General features: G+C 45.7%; 1 protein-coding gene across 1 annotated transcript in view; it reads left to right on the top strand.

The window, feature by feature from the left end:
* Window positions 1–12825: 12825 nt before the first annotated feature.
* The window catches only part of LOC135383133 (soluble guanylate cyclase 89Db-like), a 68406-nt gene continuing 58010 nt past the window's right edge, over window positions 12826–23221 (top strand). The window contains exon 1 of the mRNA XM_064612738.1: window positions 12826–13003. Within this exon, the coding sequence (XP_064468808.1) occupies window positions 12826–13003 (178 nt within the window). The remainder of the gene's footprint in view (window positions 13004–23221) is intronic.

The following is a 23221-nucleotide window of genomic DNA, read 5'->3' as shown; positions in this document are numbered from 1 at the left end:
ACAGTTGCCTATATTGTTTTTCTCCAGTTCAGAGTTCTGTATTGTGTAGTCTTTTTATGTGCTGCGCCCTGTACTGGAGTTTTTAGCGACTTTAATGGAGGACCAAACCAATTTTGTCCCCCCATATTTTAACATCGTTCGACAAGGACACATGTACGTAGAAAACAGCGCAGAGACGGGACACGAAGAAGAAACAAGTGCACACACAGAGCGCTGACTAGCAACTGAAGCTTTACTTCCCAAAGGGGGCAAAACCGAAAAAGACAGAACATGAAAGGAGGACAATCAGGAACACTCTTGAAGATAACTAATCTCTTTGTACAATAGGTCCGCTGACGGCTTGCTGACACATCTTTCACCTCTATTATGAATTTGTGCTCCTTCGTAAATTTCCCTGGCGAGCCTGTCGGACTAGCTCCTAAGTACACGTGTGTCTTCCAAACGAGGTCCGCATCCGCAATCGCTACAGTGCATGGCCAGGTTGCTGCCTGTGTGGGTTTGCTGCGAGGATGAGTGTTCGCACAGCCTGTCATTCAGACACCGTCCTGTCTGTGACATTGTGGCTCTGCATGCGACGGGCATATACGGAAAAGTGCTTCAAGTTGTCGAAGCCGTGTCTTAGGATTTTCTGTGCAAAACGACGGAAGTCGTAGATGGGAAATTGCTCGCGTTGTCCATGCCATGCCTGCATCTTTATCCGGACCACGAATACCGGGAAAAATCGGCTCGGAGGCATTGCGGTTCACTCATGAGGTGTTCTGACTTCGGGTCACCATGTTTGTAGGTGAAATTACAAAGGAGCAGAACGCAGGTCCGTGCTGAGCGGCTGCCAGAAAGCACTGAGGCATGCAGGTTCATTCGTCGTTATCTCATTTCTCATGCCAACGATGGCCCTAGAGGGAAAAAAAAAACGCATTCTAGAACTGGCTCAACTGTTTCTTGAGCTGTGTGCACAATGTCACAACAGTAGCAACGCTTTATTTTACTGATGATTACTGGGGGTTTTACAGTGACAGGCGACCCTTCCCGACATTGCTGGAGGTAAGTTCGTGAAACTGTAATAGTGCAATAGTGGGATGCGCGGCAATAAACACATCGTAAACCTGCCCCGCTGTCTCGTCTTCCACAAATTGGTACCGAAACCCACCCGGAAGCGAACCACCGTCGATCGTGTACATTGGCAGGGATGACTGCAGCGAGACAAGCTCCGTTTCGAATCGAACGTCATGGAAAGGCCGCAGCATTTCAAGAAACGGAAAGTACTCCGAACACTGGTAACTACCATACTGAATGAACTTGATCAAGGCCTCACGACTGCCGACTGCACTCCGACTGAGTTGAGGGAGCGAATAGAACGTCCTGATCGAATCAACACTACGCTTACGGATGTAGACAGCAAGAGAGGAGTCCCAGTTACAGAGGATGAGTTCGAAGATGAATCTAGATGAATAATTATCGAATTATATAATATATAATTAATTATATATAATTAGAAGATGAATAATTAAGTTGGTGCTCAGGAACGTTTCCTCTTTCTCGGGATCATACATCTAAATCAACTTCCGGTACGCGTTTGGGGTACATCCTGCGCGCCTCTTCTCTCATTCTAGGAACAGGAGGCACTATTTCCGGCCCATGACGCACGCTCTGGTGTGCGTGCCGCTTGGCGGACTTAGTTGGTGGTTCCAATTCCCAGCCCAACCCCATCCCTTCGCCATGTTTACTTAAAGAACACGACAGAAGAAAGCCCAATAGCTGTCTTCGGTTTGCTGCACTTTTTGAACAAGTGCAAACGGTGCAAGTCAGAGAGTCGTGACGAAACGTTTATCGGTTCGGTTCGGGTTCAGGTTTGACGATAAGGGTTCAGTTCCAGTTCAGGTCCGGAAGACAACTATAATGGTTCGAACCGATTTTTCCCAAACGGTTAGGTTCAGGAAACGGCTCAGTGACCACGGGTGGGAATGAAGCACAACAGGCAGGTCAAAGCACACTTCCGTTTGTGAGGTACAATGCTTCAAGTGGACAGGAAGGCGTGAACGTCGTTCAAGATCTTGAATTTTGCGCGATATAAAGGACAAGAGTACTAGTGGTTACGACAGGATCATAACCATGAATTACAGGTCTGGGTTGACCTCCCCAGCACGTCACTCATGCCGCGGTGGTTAACTAATCCTCCGGTTGTTCGCAGAATTTCGGCAGGAATATAAGAATCAACCAAGCGTGCCACCTTAGCCTAAGTCATTTAAGTCATTGAAATAATAATTACCATAACTGAAGTTATTGATTACCAGTCAGTAAACGCGAATACCCGTTAAGCAGCGAACGACGCTTCATGTTAGTTGGATTGAAATAATAATTACCATAAGTGAAGTTATTGATCAGCAGTCAGTAGACAGAAATGCACGTTAAGCAGCAAAGGACGCTTCATGTTAGTTGGATTGGCTCATTTTAGCTCCCATGCACTGAAGGTTTTAGCGTCTTTTATTAAGTTGGATTGAGACCCTGCGACTCTAAGCCTGGGGTCTTCATGTAAATGGCGCCTTATCATGTTATCAGTGACCGCCGCCGTGCTACCATGTCGCCCTAGTGCGAACTGTCTGTGGACAAAAGACGAGTACGGACAAGAGCAAGTGCAAACAGAGTTCGACCCATTTACAACCCATTTGCGAATCTTAGATGTCAATATGGTTGTTTTTACCTATTTTATTTCAAATGCACAGACAACAATAACAACAACAATAAACGGATAAGTTATGATGACACGGGATGTTTCCCCGTGGTAGCCGCGGGACCCTACCCCACTTCACAGCGGTTATTATGAGGGGATCAATTATGATGAGCGCGAAGCGACGACAGGTCGGTGTTATGTTTAGAGCTCTTCGAGGAGTCCAGTGGCTTGCATGAAAGCAAAAAGAGAGCGAAGAGCTCGGCACTGATGTGCAGGAGAGCTCCATGGACCAAGTACTTTGGACAAGCTGAATGGTGTATGGTCGAGAAGCTCAAGTTGGCGTCGAAACGCCCGGCGTTCACTCGTGTACTAGTCGCAGTCCTCGCTGATATGGAGGATCGTAGCTGGGGTGTGGCAAGCAGGGCACAGTGTCGTGGTACTGCAACCCAGGAACACAGGGATGAAGACGACGTTGAGTCGTAGACGCCGCAGGAGTTACGTAAAGCTGCGTGGGAAGCCACCTGGTATCTTAAATGATAATGACGGGTCCACTGCATGGAGGAGTGACCATCGAGTGATGTCACGAAGGCGGGCCAAGGGTGACACCAACGCAGACAAGTAGAAGTGTCTATCTCCGTTGGCGAAGGTATTGGGCACAGCTCTGGAGATACGGTGGGTCGCGGCAGCTCATGGATGCCCATGCTTCCTACGCAATGCACGGCTGATTTTGAGTCAGCGTAGATCACCCATAAGCGAGGAGAGTAGTTCGAGACGGACTTCAGAGACAGACTGCAAGATGGCATACAGTTCCGCAGAGGTCGACGAATTGCAATGTGACAGGCGAAACCCGCATGATCGTGATTCGTCAGGCATGACAAAGGCAGTGGAGGAGCCATCCGACGTAGACGAGCCGTCTGTGAACACAGCCGTGCAGCCTCTGTACTTTGTTTCCATCATTTCCAGTCATTTCCATCATTTCCAAGTAGATTGCCTGAGATCCGGAACAAGGATCTGGCTTTTCGGCCCAACGAGGCCAGGGATGTGTGTGTCGTGAGGGATGTGCTCGGCAGCGTCCACGGTGCTACTGAAGGGGCGGTCGGGGCAATTGTAAAGTCTGGGATGTTTCTAGAAGCTGCTATAACACATGGCGAGAGTTTACTGTTCTTCCGCCTACGTAGCTTCTGAACAAAAGAGGGTGGCGCCGGTGGTGAGCGAGCAACAGTAAACAGTGTCGGATAGTTCCTCTTTGACGGAGGACATCGATAGGTATTTCTGCAGCGTCGGCGATCACCATCCGCGTCTCAGCGCTGCGCGGGACACCAAGGCACGTTCGTAGGCTGCTTGTGTTCAGACGCGGCTGATATACCATGCAATACCGGCAAGCTGTATAGCAGGGAGCCACGAACCAGAGTTTTGTGGAGCACAAGAAGATCTCGCTCAGTACAGCCCCAGCGCACGCCGGCAAAATGGCGAATCACATTCCCCCAGCGCTGAGCCTTTGAGATGACGAAATCAATGTGCCTTCTCCACGAGAGGTTGCGGTCCAGGATAACACACAGGAACCTGTGAAACTTGACTTGTATGGTGGTGCAGTCGCCAATCCGAAGTTGGAATATCCGCATCTCTCTTTGAGTAAAAGCACTTTTCTTGGTCGAGATATCCATCCCCGTGTTCAAGAAGTCGTTGATGGCGTCCAGTGCTCTTTGCAACCGATGTTGAATTGCCGTCCGGGACTTTCCGACAGTCCAAATACACACGTCGTCCGCGTAGAGGTAGAGATTTACTCTCCTCGGCAGACACTCCTTGAGGTTAACCTTGACGATATTAAATAATAACGGGGTTAGGACACTTCCATGAGGGACACCCTGCGGTGCAGCAGTCTTCTCTGAGTCACCCTCGCCTGCTCTGACAAAAAATTTCCTTTGACTCAGGAAGTCGGAAACAATGCAAACGCTTTCCCAAGCACTTGAGACTGGAGCAGCGCATGAAGAACACCGTGGTGACGTACGGTGTCATACGTCCGCTGGACGTCTAGGAAGACAGCTATCACGATTTCTCCAGGGTTTTCGCTTCCTCAACTGCAGAGACCAAATCCATCACCGAATCCATGGAACTACGATGCCTATGGAAGCCTGACATTTCCTGGGGGAAGACAGATCTTCTCTCAAGGCACCACTCGGGCCTGTGAAGCGCCATGCGCTCTTTTCATATTGACCAGTATGAGAGTGGCTGGCCCTTTACTTTAGAGGGGGCTTATGTAAGCTCATGCGCTCTATGTGTAAGCGATCATTTCTGCATTTAGGGTGGACATCCTGTATAGCCGAGGCTGATTAGGATATTATTATAATATCTGTCGCTTCATAAATACTATCCCAAACTGTCGTTGATCCGTAATCATTACACAGGGTGTTTATGTTTCTAAATCCCCGGCCTAAATACTTCGCGAACAGGTGCACCAATCGAAGAACATTCTGTTTTTGCAAGTATCTGTCCAATATCACCTACAACCTGCGCACCGTGTGAATGAGTGCGAGGCGCTCATTATTTAAAAACAAATTCAAATTGGTTTCGTGAAAAAACATAACTTGTAAAGCAGGGCGCCGCCGGCATTCAAATGTTTACAACTCATCTGGGGACCTTCAGTGGACACCTCATAAAGAAAAATCTGCCACCAAGTTTTTTGTTGCAGTAATTAATTGGTTTCAGTTTATATATTTTGTTGCGGCCGGTTGCGGCGAAGCGCAAAACAAAGTACTTCATTGGGGAATAAGAGAGCAGGAGAGCGTCCTTTTGTGCTTCACCGTGACCAGGCGCGACAAAAATATCTAAACTGAAACTAATTAATTATTGCAACAAATGACCCGCTTCGATGGCAGATTTTTCCTAAAAGGTGTCTGCTGAACGTCCCAAAAAAGGTGGTACTCATTTTAGAATAATGTACCAGTTGAGGCCTGTTGGTCACACATAATAAAATCATGCAGTCCGTCCGTCCTAAAAGCAGTGTGTCCGTCCTGTGTCGTCCATGTTGTTTTTAGCACTCTTTTAGCGAATTTACCCATTTTAATGCCGACGGCTACCTGCTTTAGAAGTTATGTGCTTTCACGAAACTCACTTGAATTTTGATTTAAATAATGAGAGCCTCCCACTTATTCACACGGTGCCCAGTTTGTAGGTGGTATCTGACATATACTTGTAAAAAAGAAAGTTATTCGATTGGTGCAGCCGTTCACGAATTATTTAGCCCAGGGATTTAACTCAACCACCCTGTATACAACAACTTTATTTTTGGCTTTGGAGAGTCGGGAGGTTCATCGCCACAGGCGAAACTCTACCCCATTGCTGGTGGGAATGTGGGGAATAAAATAACGAGCCCCTTCACAATAACGATCGAAGTCCGATGGTGTCCAGAAATGTCGGAAGAGCTTTGAGCGCAGAGCGTTGCTGGGCTGGTTCAGGCCAGGGACCAAGCAATTTCGATAGGGAGAAGGGGCGAGAGTCCATCTGACGAAGAGACTCGGAGAGTGTGGTTCGGGAAGGTTGGTAGTGGGGCCAATGAAGAAGAATATGCTCCAGATCCTCAAGAACACCACAGTGGCAGCAGGTGAGAGAGTCAGCTTGTCTTAAGCTGTAAAGGCCACATCGAGGCGCATTCGGTGGATTAATGCAGCATCTTGACGAGGGGTGTTTCGTGGCATGCAGAAATCGAGCGTTGGATCAACTCTGCTCAAAATAGAGGGGTGGAACAATGTCGGTTGTCCATTGGCGGGAGGCCAGGGGTGTCACTAGGCGTCGCAGAATTGAACGGTGGTCTCCTCTCAGCAGAACAAAACTGGTCCGTTTCCGATACGAGAGTGCTGCCTCTGCGGCGCTGTCGGCCTGCTCGTTCCCCACGACACCACAATGGACTGGAACCCACTGGAGAACTAGCCTGTGGCCTGCGGCGTAGATAGTGTGGTAAGCCATTAACACATCTGTGACTAGGGGTGCGGACGGGCCTCGTATGCCGGAATTTTCAATTGCTTCAAGTGCAGATTTGGAATCTGTGAAGACTGCCAATTCCCGCGGTTTAAAATCAGCGATGTGTTGTAGAAAGAAAAGGATGGCATAGAGTTCCGCAACTGTGGAGAAGGTTGGATGTGAAAGGCGTCTTCCGTGCACTACGCCTTCAGATGATATGACGACTGCTGAGGCGGACTTGTTGTTTAGGGATGCGCCATCGGTATATGCTGCCGTAAACGTAGAAAACTTCTCGTCTACCAGAGCATGAAAATGGGCTCGGAGGATTTCAGGGGGGACCTGATCTCTTCTTTCCAGAAGGTAGAGAAGGCGTACAAAAGTGGGCGGTACTGGTAGAGACCAGGGGGCTTCCGGCGATATAGTATCCTTAGTTATGAAGCCAGTGAGAGTCTGGCGTGTCCTCTGCGCTACTCGATAGAAGTCGCTTTCAGGGCGGTATCGAATTTTCCTGAGGAGCGGGTGGCGGGGAATGTGAGCACGCAAACGGAGGAAGTCCCGAAGCGTTTCACGTTCACGGAGAACCTCAATCGGGAGCTCACCAGCTTCAACCACTACTTGCCGTGTTTCAGGCATTCTTGGAACTCCGAGGCATCGACGAAGGCTTCGAGCAAACAGGGACCGAAGTGTATTTAATGAAGTCGTTGATATCCTGTGCAGAATAGGAAGGCTGTAAAGTACAGTCGCCCTCACCAATGCCGCGTGAACCGCGAGCAGGGAACGCTGATCACAGCCCCATCCTGAGCCAGAAAGATGTTGAATTGCGGGGAGCCATCGCGGCACTTTAGTTACAAAGTGTTTAATGTGCCGAGCCCAGCGCATGTCCGAGTCGATTACCACGCCAAGGAAGCGGTGAAAGCGTACAGGCTCAAGCTTCTTTGTACCAAGCCAAAGAGGGAAATTGGCCATAGCGTTTCGCGTGAAAGGGAGCTCGGCACACTTGTCGGGTGAAAGGTCCATCCCAAGGTGCGTGAGGTATGTATGGATATTTTTTAAAGCGAGCTGCAGGCGGCGCTGTATGGCTGGGCGTGATTATCCTTCTGTCGAAAGGGCGACGTCATCTGCATACACGGAAAACGACACTTTACGAGGAATTACTGATTGTAGGCCGGCCATCACCACGTTAAAGTGTGTCGGGCTGAGAATGCTTCCTTGGGGGACTCCTTGTAGAACAGGATGCTGAGGGCTTTGGCCTTGGGACGTACGGACAGCGACAGTTCTGTCCGTAAGGAAGTCTTGGAGCCAGATGAAGAGCCGACCGGATACCCCAAACGAGCGCAAGGCGTGCAGCACACAAATGTGCGAGACGGTATCATATACGCGCTTGGTGTCGAGGAAAACCGATAGGACGATCCGTCGATGGGCACGAGCATGTTGAACTGTAGAGACTAAAGACTAGACTTGAGAGAGACTAGAGAGACTTGACTAGAGACTAGAACTGTGTAGACTAGACCACCCTGTATATATTTACGTGTATGTCATAGCCATTAGTAGTCATAACAGCTTTAGGTTATTATCTTTGTTGTTGTTATTTCGCAACTCTAGAAGATCCAGAGCATTTCTGAAGGGCACGAGTAGAGTAGAAGTAGCTGCGTTTTGGAGCTTGGGAGGAGCTTGGCTTGGATCAAGGTACGACTTTATGGGCAAGCAACAGGAATGCTACGAAGCTAATAAAAGAAAAGAAAAAAAAAGACGAAGAAAAAGTTATTTTTCTGTTCATGTAGAACATGCAAAGTTCTGCCGTTAGCTGCGTATGAACCGTTATTTGAACCGATGACCGGTATTTTTTAACAGTTCAGTTCCGGTTGAGCTGCAAGATTCGATTCGGTTCAGTTCCGGTTCGGCCAAAAATACTGTAAATAACGGTTTCCGGTTCGGGTTCGGGTTCGGTTCGACTCTCTGGTGCAAGTTCCCGCATTCCATTCAGCGGAAGTGTAGCCTTTGCACTACGCTCGGACATTCGATTGCAACAAGTGCCGCGGGAGTGTAGCACGAGTTAACGAAAAAGCTGCACCTCCTCCGACGTCCGTGCAACATTTCATGCACCGTGGAGCAGACGACGTAAACGGGGTTGGTGTAATTGTTAGTGATGTCTTATCATCGATCTGGTGCATACTAACAATCAATTTTGTTAAGATAGACCTATGTTTGCCTCTCGTATCAATCACTACGAGAGCATTCGCACAAAAGTTGTGATGCAGTGCAGTCATCTGTGACAAACGATCTTAAGCTTATAATTTTCCGTTCGAGTGTACTTTGCACGAAGGCAGCAAGATCGTGCACACGTCTGCGTCAGATTGCAGTGTCCCTTACACGTCTTGACGAGCCGAAGACAGCTAATATGTGCCGTGCGAGCGAAGCGCCCGGGTTCCGGATAGCCTCACAAAGCAAACCCGTGGCGAGGCGAGCTTTCCCCTGGGGCACAATAACGCCCCCCCCCCCACACACACACACACACTAGACGCTCTGTAAAGAAGAAAAAGCTAATATGCAGTTCCGAGTTCCAAATTTTCTTTATTCTCGTTTTATTGTGCGACCTAGCTCACGGAACCTGCCGTCTAGAGCTCCCTCTGGCGAAGGCGCCCCCCTCCATCGGAACGGCTCTCTTTTGAGAATCCGGGAAAGAGCGCTCGAGAGCAGGCTTAAGGCGCCAACCGCATGGAGCGTATTTTACAGCCGAAATGGGCCAGCGTTGTCTCTGCCGAACCGCGCGGAACGTGAGCAGAGCCCTTCCAACCGCATGCGACGGATTCTCGGCGAGCGTGGTTGGCATGGTGATGCGTCGGCTGCCTGCTGTGGACGCGGTAGCTACATACATACTATTTGCATTGTAGCTACGCTGATGAAAACACACAATGTCATCTGTTTCTACTTTCGTAAAACTTCGAGCAGTCAAGATGTGCGTCCTCCTTTGTGCACCCGCGCGTCCCCGAGGCGCTTCTGGCTTCGCCTGGTCCCAGCTGGTCATGTTAATTATTTCTGGTCATGCTGCCAGTCGCTTGCTTTGCGATATTAAGTAATCACGGCAACAGAATCAGACTAGGTATACATGACAGTGGCGATCATGTGCTGGATGCAGCAGCAATAAAACATAACAGCCAACTTCAGTCACATTCCGATTTCGGTCACATACAAATCCCCAAGACGTCAAACCGGGACTCAGGTAATCAGTCATCGTAAGGGCATGACATCATGAAGAAAGGCGACACACACACGAAGCGTACTGTCAAAAAAGTTTATTGACTCACATATACATTGCTTAAAAACACGCTAAAATGTTCATTGTCGATTACGCCATCGACGGAAACGGCGCCAATCCTCCCGATCTACGATAAGTATAAATACATTTGCTTAAACGCGTGAATACACTTACGAGTTCGTCCGCGAGTTCTATCCAGAATAAATGATTCGTTACGTCTTTGTACTCGTCCATCTTCATGTTCTAAGCGTTCAGCAACGATGCTCTCATAGCTTTTTGTTATACAAATTCATTAAAGGATAAAAAACACACAAACTGTATATTGCAGTTTGCGAGGAAATGACGACAGAACTACGGGCGGTCCCAAATACTGATTCGCTCAAACTCTGGCCTGTGTTGGCGAAATGCACTATATTGGTTCTCAGCGGGTGGCTGATGGATTTCGTTTCGCGTGTTCATCGCTCCACGTCAACATCGAAGGAATTAAGCAGTGTAAACGCTTTCAGTAGCTGGAACGAAGTCACCACTACAACCACCGCGGAGGTTGGAATGAAAAACTGTCATCCATTGCGCTTGAACAAAAGCAAAACCGTCGGTCCTTGGCGTGGGTCGAGCTCCCAATTAAATTTTTAGAACAGTGCGATCTAGTGGTTTGGGGCTCCAATGTAACCAGGGGACGTCACTGCGCACACCCAGAAATTGGAACCGAATTGGTAGTTTTGGGTTTGGCGGTGCGCGCAGTTCCTCGAAAATAGCTTTGGTTCCCTAACTTCCTCCAAAATGAGCTTGCGCCGATTTTGCGCGTTGCGAGATGCGGCGAGAGAGCTAGAGCGACGAAACGTTTACGTTACCACGGAACGTACCACGCATCGTTTAGTGTAACGTATGTTCAACATCGATGTTGAGATCGTAACTCCTTTTTCCCTAATTAAATTAAGTTCTTAAACAAAATTCGCATTGTGGCTGGGGCTTGATGGCGCGTTACCTTTGGTTTCCGTTTCGTTCGTTTCCGCCTTGCACCTCGTTTATTGGGCACGCTACAATTGCGCGCCTTATTCACCTATATGTTTCCAACGTAGGATGCATTCTCGGGTGCTCAATATCAGTTTCCAGCGTCCCAGCATGCGGGCAGTTTTGCCCGCAGCAGCGACCCTTCCTGCGAGATAGAACACTGTAAGAAGCACTGGAATGAAAACTTGCTCCTCTCGGAATGAAAGATGCGGTTACCTTGACACCAAGACAAAAGGAACGGGATTTATCCGTTTGGTCGTTCGTGATCTGTGCATGAAGGAAGCCGCACCTTCCCTGTCCTCAAGAAGCCTGGTCGTGGTGGCCGTGAAAGGGCTCGCCGTTGTCGGCCTCACAGAGGAGAAGAAGCGCGGCAGTGCGGAGCTGCTGCCCATCGGTCTCCTCGAACTAATTGTCCAACCATCGCTTCGTTGCGAGGGAGGAAGCTTTCGCGTTTTGCGGACCTTCAAGAAAGTACTCGGGTCTTGCAGTGCTGTGTTCGAAGCTGTGACAATGTTTCTGGATGAATCTATGGTGGTGTTCAACTTAAGAAGGAAAAGCGATGTAGTCCGTCAACTCTAAAATTATTAGTGCGCCGGAGATAGGATACCTGGATACAGAGATGCCTCCTGCGCTAGAAAATGTAGTCCATCATATACTGTGGTTCCGTATCGGCTATTAAGACTAGCCGCATGACACTATGCTGCGGCGCAAAGCGCCCTTCACTTCGGACGGCGCATTGTGGCGCTGCAGTGTTTCTCCTTATCTCCAACGGCGTATGTAGTTGGCGGAGTAGATTTTTTTTTTTCCTTCTTGAGTTGAACACGACTATAGGAGAACATATGTTTAATGCTAGAACCCTGCATCTACATCATGTGTTTGCTTTTTCTTGTTTTCTCGCAGGGTTCTGAGATTTCGTGGACATAAGCACACAGTGACTGTGGACAATATTTTATGCGTATTTTTGCATTTCCTCTCCTTTCTTTCTAGCACACGTTCCTGTTTCGCCTGCCCGGGCCTTTTTCGCTTCTGTTTATTTTTGTCCCACATGGGTACCACTCTTTCTCTTTGAAAAGTTTCAGATAGCATAGTTAGATCCCTGAGCCCAATAAGACCGTGAATGCTTTCGCGTAATTGTGTGTAAAAGTATTTGCTGCGTTCGCTGGTTTCAGTTACGCGCATGCGTAATGCACTGGACGTATATCCAAGTAATACGCTCATAATACTGTGGCTGGAACCAATTTGCTCTCTCGATGTTCGGAACAGCACCAACTTTATTTTGTGATGATGAACGGGGAGTTTCAATATCCAGAGGCGGTATATGCTGGCTTAGTGCTCTTTAATATTTCCTTTTCCCCCGTTTTTTCTTTTTCTGCCGGTAAATTTCCCCCCATCCGGGGTACTTAGTAACCATCCATGATTAAAAAAATAAACATAAAAGCATTGGGAATATGTTGAAAGAGCACACGCTAGGTGCAAGAGTGAAGTGAAACATGTTCCCAGAGGAGGAGGAGAGAAGAAGCGGTGTAAAACGGCTTCAGTGCCTTGGAATTGATTTAACAGTCCAGCAAATGATTTTATTGCCTTAATTTGATTGCTCCGACAGTCTATGCTCCGAATTTCGCTAGAAGGAGCTCAAGATATGCATCGCTGAAGGCATGTGCTTACACCTCTATATACACCCCTTTTGACTGTTCCAGAATCGCTACATTTTCGGAGTACTTCATCAGTTACGTGTCGTAGCAAGCTGTTTATGCCGAAAATACCTTTTCTAAGGGTACCCTTGATGAGCTACATCTACGCTATTGTTAAGCTGCTGATATATAAACATTAGATTTATGCATCCAGTTGAAAGATAACATGGACTTATACTGTATGGTTTGTGATGCAGGCTGGCACCAGAAGCCATGTGAGTTGCGTGACAACTGACGAGGAAATGTATGGAATGCTCCTCGAGAGCGTTCAGTACTACGTGCGGAAAGAGTTTGGCGAACAGCTGTGGGCTACCACACTGGAAGAAGTCGGATACAAGAATGCCGCCTTCTCCACGCATCACATTTACCCCGACCACCTGATGGCACGACTAGCTTGCGCATGCGCCAGACACACACCAGGTATACTCATCACGCTACTGGCATTGTCACTCTAATGTCACCGCAACGACAACTAAATGTCTAGTTATTTATTTTGCCGCCAAGGTTACGTATTACAGAGGGGAGTGGGCGGCACACAGAAAATTAAATAATTATACTGATCAGTAGTAGAAGCACAAAATGAGGAAGTAACAACCTCGATGGCATATCTTTGAGTTTGAGGAGTTCCAAGGTCGAAATGGACGAAACAGCGAAGAACGGAAGGCTGTTTCGTCCATTTCGTCCTCGTACGTACCAGAACCCCTCACAGCGAGGAAAATACATGCCGTTGTCGGGCTTACACTAGCTAGCTTTCATGTTGTTACTGTGTTACAGGAAGTACCAGAAAGCTACTCATTTAGTACATCATTAAAATGTTTCGCAGAAGTATAATGTCACAGTCTGATGAAGTAAGGCGCCTGTCCCGTCCTTCAAGCTTCAATCAAATAGTATGTATTGACTGTGCGGACGCTTGAAGTTCGCTGGTATGACACAGGGTGCAACACACAGTCGGTTCTGTTTTTGCTCCAGTTCGTCAATCAGTATAGGGGCGCTTTATTTTAGCTGCGCCAAATTTTATTTAAAGCAGTGAGCGCAGCATAGATCTTGTCACTCATGGGTAGTAACTGAGTTACTTTGAACTTGTAACTGTAATTAGTTACTTTTGGGGGTAGCTAGTTACAGTTCCTGAAAAGTACCTTTTAACTGTAGCCGGTTACTATTTCTGTGAATGTAACTGCAAAATGTAACTAGTTACTCGAATAAATGTCGTTCCTTTTTTTCTTTACCCTACCGTATCCTACTTCCCCGTAACAGTACCTCCCTTCCTTCTGTCCGTAATCAGTATGTGCGCCGTGCCTTATGCTCTTGACCAAGCAGGGAATTCCAGCTTTGCGAGCAGAAACCAGTTGAAGATAGTTACCCTCAAGGGTCGGAGTGAGTCATATGTGAGTAATGGTGTCTCTGCGCTGGCACGGGGTCCTGGCTCCCCTGGATATGAACAAGGGAAGAATTATCAACAAGGAGAAACTTTCCGGTCAGCTCACTTGCGCACCGACCAGTGCAATAGCTAATCCTGCCCTGGTTGCTGCTATCTATGAAGCTCCCCTGGGCGCTATATGAAGCAACCTTCGAGTTTTTATTATGGAAGGACGAAAATAATTTAACTGTAAAGTACAAGATATGGAATAAGACGGCATTAGGAAGAATCGGCAAACAGAAAACATTAAGAATCGGCAAACAGGACATTAAAGGAGCATGAAAATGATCGTAATAAAATATGACGGGAGAAGTAGAAATTACGATTCTGAGCCCAGTGATACATATTCGCACAAAAAGTTTTAGCGTAGCGCGTAATCTTGGAGCGCGAGGGAGCTTTGAATCTTGCGGCAGAAATGCCCCCTCACTCGGCTGCCAGCCGCTGACGTCATATGGCCGCGCCGTCTTTTTCTTTCTTTTTTTGCGATTTCTGGCGTCTCGGCGCCGGCAAGCCGACCGAGCAGGAAGCGTTGTTGTTCATCGGACGTCGTGGAAAGGACAGTTTTGAGCAGTTTCGACAGTTGAAGTTTTGGAATGGACAGTTTTGACAGTTTCGAAGTTTGCAGCAAGCTTGCAAACTTCGCCACGAAATATGTTTTCATTTGGCCCAGAGCTAAGATCGTATGTAATCGTTGGCAGATAATCCTGGTAAGTGCAATCTAGCCGTTGGTTGTCAGTATGATTACCTGAGCAAGTTTCCTCTCTGAGCTTCTTTTTCGCAGGAAAATGTCTGTCGGTGTCGTTTTGGGAGCTGCTGGGTACAGAGCGAATCTCTTCCTCCATCGCTGCCAATTTGCGTTTCGGCATATTTCTACTGATTTCGACAGCAGATATACGACGTCGTTGTTGTCCAAACCGGAACCATGCACCCCAAGCAGCACAAGGTACTGAAAGTCGAGTGCAATAGGGGTGGACGGTATGTGTCTTATCAATGTCCTTCAGTTTCACTAGTCTGTTCAAGGCCTTTTACCTACCCGTCCACCCCTATTGCACTCGACTTTCAGTACATTTTGCTGCTTGGGACCCACCTGGCCCCGCAGGGTGGATATCTTTGAAGAAACCGTTCTTTGCTAAACAAACGAGGGAGAGATAGCGCATCACGATAATGAAATAGTCCCTCTCCACTGACGCTACGTTTCACAGAGGCCCAAAAGCACGGGCCTTAAATGCTGTCGCATTTAAGAAATAAATAAATAAATAAATTTAAATAAAAAAAATAAATTATAATATAAAGAAATAAATTTAAGAAATAGTACCTGTATGGGGGAATCTGGTGTGAGGATCGTGAAAGTCGATCTAAGTAGCATTGGTGTTGTCGCAGCTGTGTCGTGTTGTCTATCTATTTTTACCCCGCTCAGGTTTGCCATTATGAAGTCAATCCACCAGCTATCATGTGTCTATGCAATTTTATCTGTCAGCATTCAAAATTGAATTTGAAATTAAGAGCCTCTGCACCACTTGCAGTTATGTGTCGCGGCCTCACCAGTAATGACACCCCATCTGTAATCGCATCATTAAACGGTGAAATTTGTATATTTTCATCTCTCATCTCGCTCTGTGGGGACACCATGGATCAGCGTGGGGGTTCGTGTCGTAATGCTCCTGCCACAAGGCACACTCTCTGAGTTTATATTTCTTCGCGAAAATGAAGTCCAAGAAGCGTTCCACAGGCACCATGTAGCGTGTTTTCTTTTGATTATGTGATCGATTGGCAGACCTCTCTGCTGTGGCGAACTTGCGGCGGTAAACGAGCTACCTTTTGAATGATGGAAGGATTGCTGGAATTTAATAAGAATGATATCACTCCGAACCTGTCAGTATAGGAGGTTGTCAATCTTACTTTTCTTATGGTACTGTTTATGGGTTTGAAGGTGCCAGTCTGGGCTAAACCAAATCTATTTCTTTTATTTCGTATTATAAATCAATGTCATTCAAAAACTCACATTGCAAAATGTAAATGCCCGGGCCGCGCTCCCACAAATTATAAAAAAAGAAGTGCTGAAACCTCTTAGTTACGGATTCTCCAAGAGCACGTCACCACGAGCTCAGGCAAATGCCCCCTTCCTACAGATCATGCACCTTCGCGGTGTCCGCTCTCCGCATCACGCTGAAAGACTGCAGGCAGGCGTGGCGATGTAACGGAAATTGACCTTGGAAAGCAGTGTTGCCACACGGATGACAGATTGCGCGCCCTGTGACGTCATTCTTCTGATAACTAGAAAAAACGATTTATGATACTTCGGCTTCACATAGAGAAAACATTTTGGAAAAATACGAAAACAGCGTGAGGCACATGGATTCTAATGTCATAAGTGAGATACGCTTCTGAAAAGACCAGGCTTATTCGTTTGTGGGCGTACTAATGAAAGTGACAAATGTTCCATACTGCATGCCGCGTGTGTGCGATTTTGCCCCCCCCCCCCTTTACAAGTTTACCAACCTCTCTCAAGTCTCTAGTTGTAGGAGAAGCAATTGTGTGGGACTCACTCCAACGTGCCGTCCTTCTACAAAGGTTCAAGTAGGCAGAGATTTCCGTCCTACGCGTTCGAAACGTCCGATAAAAGTCGACTCAAGGAATGGCGTGTCTGTCCTGGTCTGCAGTTACATGACACAGTTTCGGTAGTTACAAGACACTGTAGATACTCCTGTGACTAAAAGGAGTGTCTTGCGCCCCCTATTTACAAGCTATATCGGGAAAAGCTACCGTAAAATGTAACTAATTTACAGTTACAGTTACTACACGAGAAAATTCACTTAGTTACAGATGCAGATACTCTGTGCAAATAGTAACTAATTAAGCTGCAGTTAAAGTGACTTCACAGACTACAGTGCATTGCTTCCCGAGTTCAATCTAACAGCTCTTATTCGAAAGTCAACATGTACAGTGCACATTGCACATGAGCAATAGCTGTTTGCACAATGTTTGTGTCAGTAGGGTTCTACAGTGCTGGACAAGAATTTACGGAACGTGCCAGCGGTATATGTTCTCCATGGCGCGACACCCTAGCGGCAGGCGGAGATGTGCTTGTTCACGCGTTTAGAGGGAAGAGCGGAGTACGCCGGCAGCGACATCACCCAAACTTCTACGCGAGCAGATTCGAGCAATTCCGAAACTACCACGGGGTGTCGCTACGAACCAACGCACTCGTCCACCCCTCTGAACAAGTGAACTCGCCCGGTTCCGCCTAGGGTGTCTCGCAAAGGAAAAAACACACCGCTCGCACGTTCCGTATGCTTTTCTCCAACACTGTACAACAACTTTGTAAAAACGTCTCTACCCGCCTTGAGCACCTACTTAATTGCTCCAGAATAAAAAATATTATACGTAGTCTTGTCAGACTGTCGAAGAGAAAACGCATTTTCTCGGTGCCCACCGTCGACGAAAAGTTCAATAATTCAATAGTTTAGTTCAATAATCTACACTGTCAGAAAAATTTATACGTTTTAGGGTATAAATCACCTGTGCAATAACTCGTACCTTTTAGGGTATAAATTTATACCTTCTAAAAAGGTATAAAGAGTTTATGCCCCGTTGGAGGTCTAGAATTTATACCCTTTGGGTACAAGAACTATACCGGTGCAAAGGAACATTCAAATCCAGATTGTGACACATTTTTAAAGCAGGGAAACTAGAAAAATCAAATTTGTAGGAATGAAAAGCAAAAAATAAACACACACACACACGTACACGTACTACAGGCACGCGGAAACGCATATGGGTGAGAAATACAAAGCAAAGCTCGTGCACATTACTCCCCACGCAACACAAAAGAAATATGGAATTAAAAACAAAATAAAACTTTCAAGGAGCAAGGCCGTTCAGCGAGTTTGGCAGAGCGTAGTCATCACGTGTGTATCGCAGGATAGATATTTACAGGGCAACAAATACTGATATATATACCGCTGGCGACTTGACAAATTGTGGAGCAGCCTTCGCCTGGTAAGCGACTCTAACGGTGAGGACGTCTAGATTTAATCATTGCATGTATACATATATTATGCAGCCATATACTCACGATGTAGATCCAGATACTACTGTACCAATGTCTGTGTTTCCTAATTAAATATCCGTTTAATTTGGCTGATACCGTTTCAAGAAAACAATAATAATGACGTGACACAGCACGTTGTTGAAGTAAATGTAAAAAAATGCTTAAAGGTATAAGAACGCAGAAGTGCCTCAGTGATCTATACCTGGTACCGGGTATAAACGCGTGGTGGTGAGGGTAGTCACGACCGTTCTTGGGCACCAATAAAACATTCTATTATTATTATTATTGTTATTGTTATTATTATTATTATGCGGTAACGCGCGCGGTAACGCACAGCCAATTGCGAATTCGAGCTCCGTGTCGAATGCATCTTATCACCTTCCTTGTATAGCAGTGTCCCACGAGGAGGTCATCGCACCTATTCGGAAGCTAAAACCTACTTTGACCCCAGGGGCCGACAAAATTCCTGCAGTATTCGTTAAAGCCTACGGTGACCTTCTTGCACCCGTCCTCCTTCAACCTGTCTCTACGAGACACTGTGTTCCCCACCTGCTGGAAAACTTCGGTTGTCGTACCAGTTCACAAGTCTGGCGATCCTTTAAATGTGTCAAACTATCGTCCTGTCAGTCTACTGTGCGCGTTTTCAAAGGTGTTTGAGCAGGTAATCTATGATCGCACGCTTTCTTTTCTCAAGTCGCAGATATGTGAACACCAACATGGTTTTATGCCAGGCAGATCCACTGGCCCCACTTGTGTCACTTGTGTCTCAGAACGACGACAAGCAGATTCAATTTATTTCGACGTTTCAAAGGCATTTGACATGATGGACCATACTATTTTACTTCACAAACTTCATATGACTGGTCTCGGAAACGCCCTCATTGATTTCTTCCTTTCGTTTCTGAGTAACAGATGCTGTGTCGTAAAGGTGCACGGTGCCTTTTCTTCTCCTTACTTTCCCCCTTCAGGTGCTCCTCAAGGCTCAATTCTGGGGCCGCTCCTTTTCAATGTATTTATTAATGACTTAGCTGGGCATATTCGTCATTCTCATGTTCTTCAGTACGCCGATGACGTGAAGATATTTAAAGTTATCCACGACCCAAATGACGTTCGTAAGCTACAAACTGACGTTTCTTCTGTAATTGAATGGTGCTCTAAAAATGGGATGACTATTAATCCATTGAAGACGAAACATGTGACTTACTCAAGAAAAACTAACATAATATGCAATACATACATGTATTTTCTCTGTATTTTTTCACCTGTATCGTTCCTTAATTTTACCGCCACTGGAATACGCGTCTCCAGTGTGGAACTCTCTTTCCTGCACTGACTCGTCACGGATTGAATCTGTTCAGAAGAAATTTCTACACATTGTACATAGCGTAAGAAAAAGCCCTCACTTTAGAATGTATGTCTATACTGAGATAATGTCATTTCTTAACCTCCAACCACTCTCAACGCGACGCCGTTTTCATGATATTATGCTCTGTTATAAGATCTTACACAGTTTTCTCAATACACCATCTTTATTACATCAGCTTCATATCGCCGTACCTGTCAATGTAACCCGACACACGAATATACTGTACTTATCCCACCATATGCCTGCAAATCCGATCGTACGTATTCAACAAATGACAAACGTAATTCACCCCTCTGTTGATATATTTACCTCCCATTCAAACGCTTTTAAAACTCTCCTCTTGCGTTCACTCAGTAACACATGAAGTTTTACATTTTTTCCCCCTTTTAGTACTATGTACTGTATATCTCCATGTCTGTATTGTATGTATAACTATATATCTATCGCTATATCATCTATCACTAATATCTTCCCGTTCCGCTCCTCTTCCTGAATATGTTATGTTATGTTTCGCCTAATCTGTATATGTATGTATATACAGGGTGTCCACGCTAAGTGTGAACAGATTTTTTAAAAATATATATAACACTTTGTCCAAGATGAAATGAATTGCAATATAGCATTTGCTAAAGGCCACTTCCTAGCAGGGCATTAGCAAAGTCCAAAGGCAATGTCTTAGTTAACTTTCATTCATTAACTTTTTAATTATAAAAGCTATAAAGTTGTCCCAATGAGAACATCTGTTCCTTTCGGTCACCTGATATCGTAGCCGTTTTCAGAACAAAAATCCGTTCGATAGATCGCCAGCAAAAAATTCGTGGAGGAACGCCATTTTTTCCTTTATTTTGTTCGTTGCGCTTCTTAGAAGACGCGTCTTTTTCTTTCACCCCTCAATGTGAGAAGGAGAAAGAGCACACTACCGCCTCTCGCGTCTTAGAAAAAGATTAAAAGGGAACAGAAAATGCAACCGAAGATAAGGCCAGTTTCGATAGAGTCACCCGATACATTTGTTTTTGTTTTGTTTCCGGAAATTAAAGCTCATCTTCGACGCATGAGGCGGCACTGTGCTCCTTCCCCCTCTCCCGTTGGGGATCAAGGAACTACGCGTCTTCTAAGAAGCACAATGAACAAAATAAAGAAAAAAAAGGCGTTCCTTCACGAATTTTTTGCGGGCGATCTATCGAACGGATTTTTGTTCTGAAAACGGCTACGATATCAGGTGACCGAAAGGAACAGATGTTCTCATTGGGACAACTTTGTAGCTTTTATAATTAAAAAGTTAATTAAGACATTGCCTTTTGACTTTGCTAATGCCCTGCTAGGGAGTGCTTCAGCATATGCTATATTGCAATTGATTTCATCTTGGAAAAAGTGTTATATATCTTTTTAAAAAATCTGTTCACACTTAGCGTGGACACCCTGTATATATGTGTGTATATATTTGTAAATACTGCATTGTCTGCGTGCGCCAACACCAAGGCTTCGGCTGTTCTTGGGCACATTAATAAAGGTATTATTATTATTATTATTATTATTATATTACTCTGAATAACAGTGAGCAGTATAGCGGACGCTTTAACATTGAAATTCAGGGTTTACCCTTTACACCCGGAGAAGATGTCCTCGCTGTACTGGCGGACCTGGCCGAGAAACTGCACATAGCATTTAACAGAGATGACGTGCAAATCGCTCATCGGCTCCCGGGAAAGCCCAACAAAACATCAGTGATACAGGTACAGCTTAAGCACACGGAAGCTCGAGAACGCTTGATGAAGGCTAGGAAGTCTATACGTAGTCTATCAATCGAAGGCCTTGTCCCGGAAGGAGTTTTCCTTAATGAAAATTTAACTCGCTCGAGTAAACAACTTTTCTGGCAGGCTAGAGTTAAAGCAAAAGCCCAAGATTGTCGCTTTGCATGGACAAAAAATGGCAAAATCTTCGTGAAGAAAAACGAGGATGCACCTATCTTGAGTCTTATCTCGACTGACGATATCAGCCGCATTGAATAACTTTTGACAATGTCATGACTGTATTACTTGATAATATGTCTTCTATGTCCGACGTTTTAAACTTATGTTCCATCCGTGATGCTTTTGGGTTTCTGCATGTAAACCTTAGAAGTGCAAGAAAGCACTGGTGCGAATTTATCTGTTACCTAAGGAGTGATCTTTCCTTTTTTTATTTAAACCGTTTTAACAGGCTTTAAATGTTTTTTTGTTTTTTTCATACACGTGAGGGTCGTAGGGCAGGTGGGATCGCGGTACTTGTAAAACAACGATGGTCAGTGGAACGGATAACGACCAGAACAACGAACTTTGAATGCTTGGGGCTAAGGATATTTGACGCTCACCGATCATTTTCTCTAGTAGCTATATATCGGCCGCCTAATTCAAACATTCTTAGTTTCCTATCGGAACTTCGGGAATTTTGTCGAACCTTAGATCAAATTAGTGGTATATTTATGTTGGGCGATATGAACATCGATATCATGAAACCGAACAAATCTGCTGTGGTAGACTACCTGAATATCTTAGCAGAGTTTGGAATGGAGGCCACAATAACCATTCCATCGCGTGAAGAGCATAGAGGTAATAGCTTTGTGTCTTCCTGCCTAGACCACATAAATGTAAGGACGCCTGACGTGATACTTTTGGCCGGTGTTATACCGCACAAGATCGCGGACTACTACATATCATTGCACTTCACCGACATCAAAGAAACGCCCACACTCCCTACTGATCAGTTCATAAGGAGCATCAACATAGCGACGCTCGATAGCAACCTTGCTCTGTGTGATTGGCCCTCTCTGCTGGGGTGTAGTGACCATCTTGAAGCCTTCAACAAATTTATGTTATGTTTTTCGAAGAGCTACGAAGCAGCTACAACGATTAAAAAGTTGCACAAACGGCGACCTGAACCATGGCTTAATAGTGAAATCTTGAATTTGATAATTCAAAAAGAATATCTTTGGAAGAAATGCCGTAGGCACCCAACTGACCAGAGTCTCAAGACCCAGTTCAAAATCTTACGCAACAAAATAACTGCCGCAATTCGTCTTTCTAAACATAACTATTTTTTCAACAAATTTGATGATTATAAACGAAATGCCAAAGCGACTTGGGGCCTGATTAATGAGATTAGGGGACACTCAAGTAATCAGAACTTGGATGAGACATTAAAGAGAAATTTCTCCAGTTCGGAAGGACTAGCTGAGCAATTTAGTAATTTCTTTGCCTCCATCTATAACCATACTATGTCTAGGCCTACAATTCCTGACGTCCCTCCAATGTACTAGACTCATGTGCGCTTCCCGAACTCATGCAACCGGAATTACGTAGCATCATTAATGGACTATCGTCTAGGTCATGTGGCTGTGACAGTATCAGAATCTCTGATCTACAACGAAACTATGACTTAATTAGTGATAATTTACTTATGATGCTCATTGGTATTTTTGCGACCGGAAAAATACCTGCTTCATTAAAACGGGCTATTATTAGACCAATTTACAAAAAGGGGCGTAAAGATCAAATAGAAAACTATCGACCAATCTAAGTACGTGTTCGTTATAATGACTTCGTTTTGTGATATGAACAATGTCTTTTCTAAGTTGAAGTAAAGTTTTATCGCTGGTAAAGGAACCACGCCCTTGCTCGAGGACTTCTCAGATCTGTTGTATAACGCCTTCGAAAACAACAAATTTGTTATATGCTTACTATTAGACCTTACAAAGGCCTCTGACTCGGTTTCCCACTCTATCCTCTTGCAGAAGCTTCATTCATACGGCTTTCGTGGTCGAATCTA

The sequence above is a fragment of the Ornithodoros turicata genome, chromosome 2, assembly GCF_037126465.1.
Source record: "Ornithodoros turicata isolate Travis chromosome 2, ASM3712646v1, whole genome shotgun sequence".
Classification (NCBI taxonomy): Eukaryota; Metazoa; Arthropoda; class Arachnida; order Ixodida; family Argasidae; genus Ornithodoros; species Ornithodoros turicata.
The sequence above is the reverse complement of the archived record's forward strand: the minus strand, read 5'-3'. Positions and strand labels throughout refer to the sequence as shown.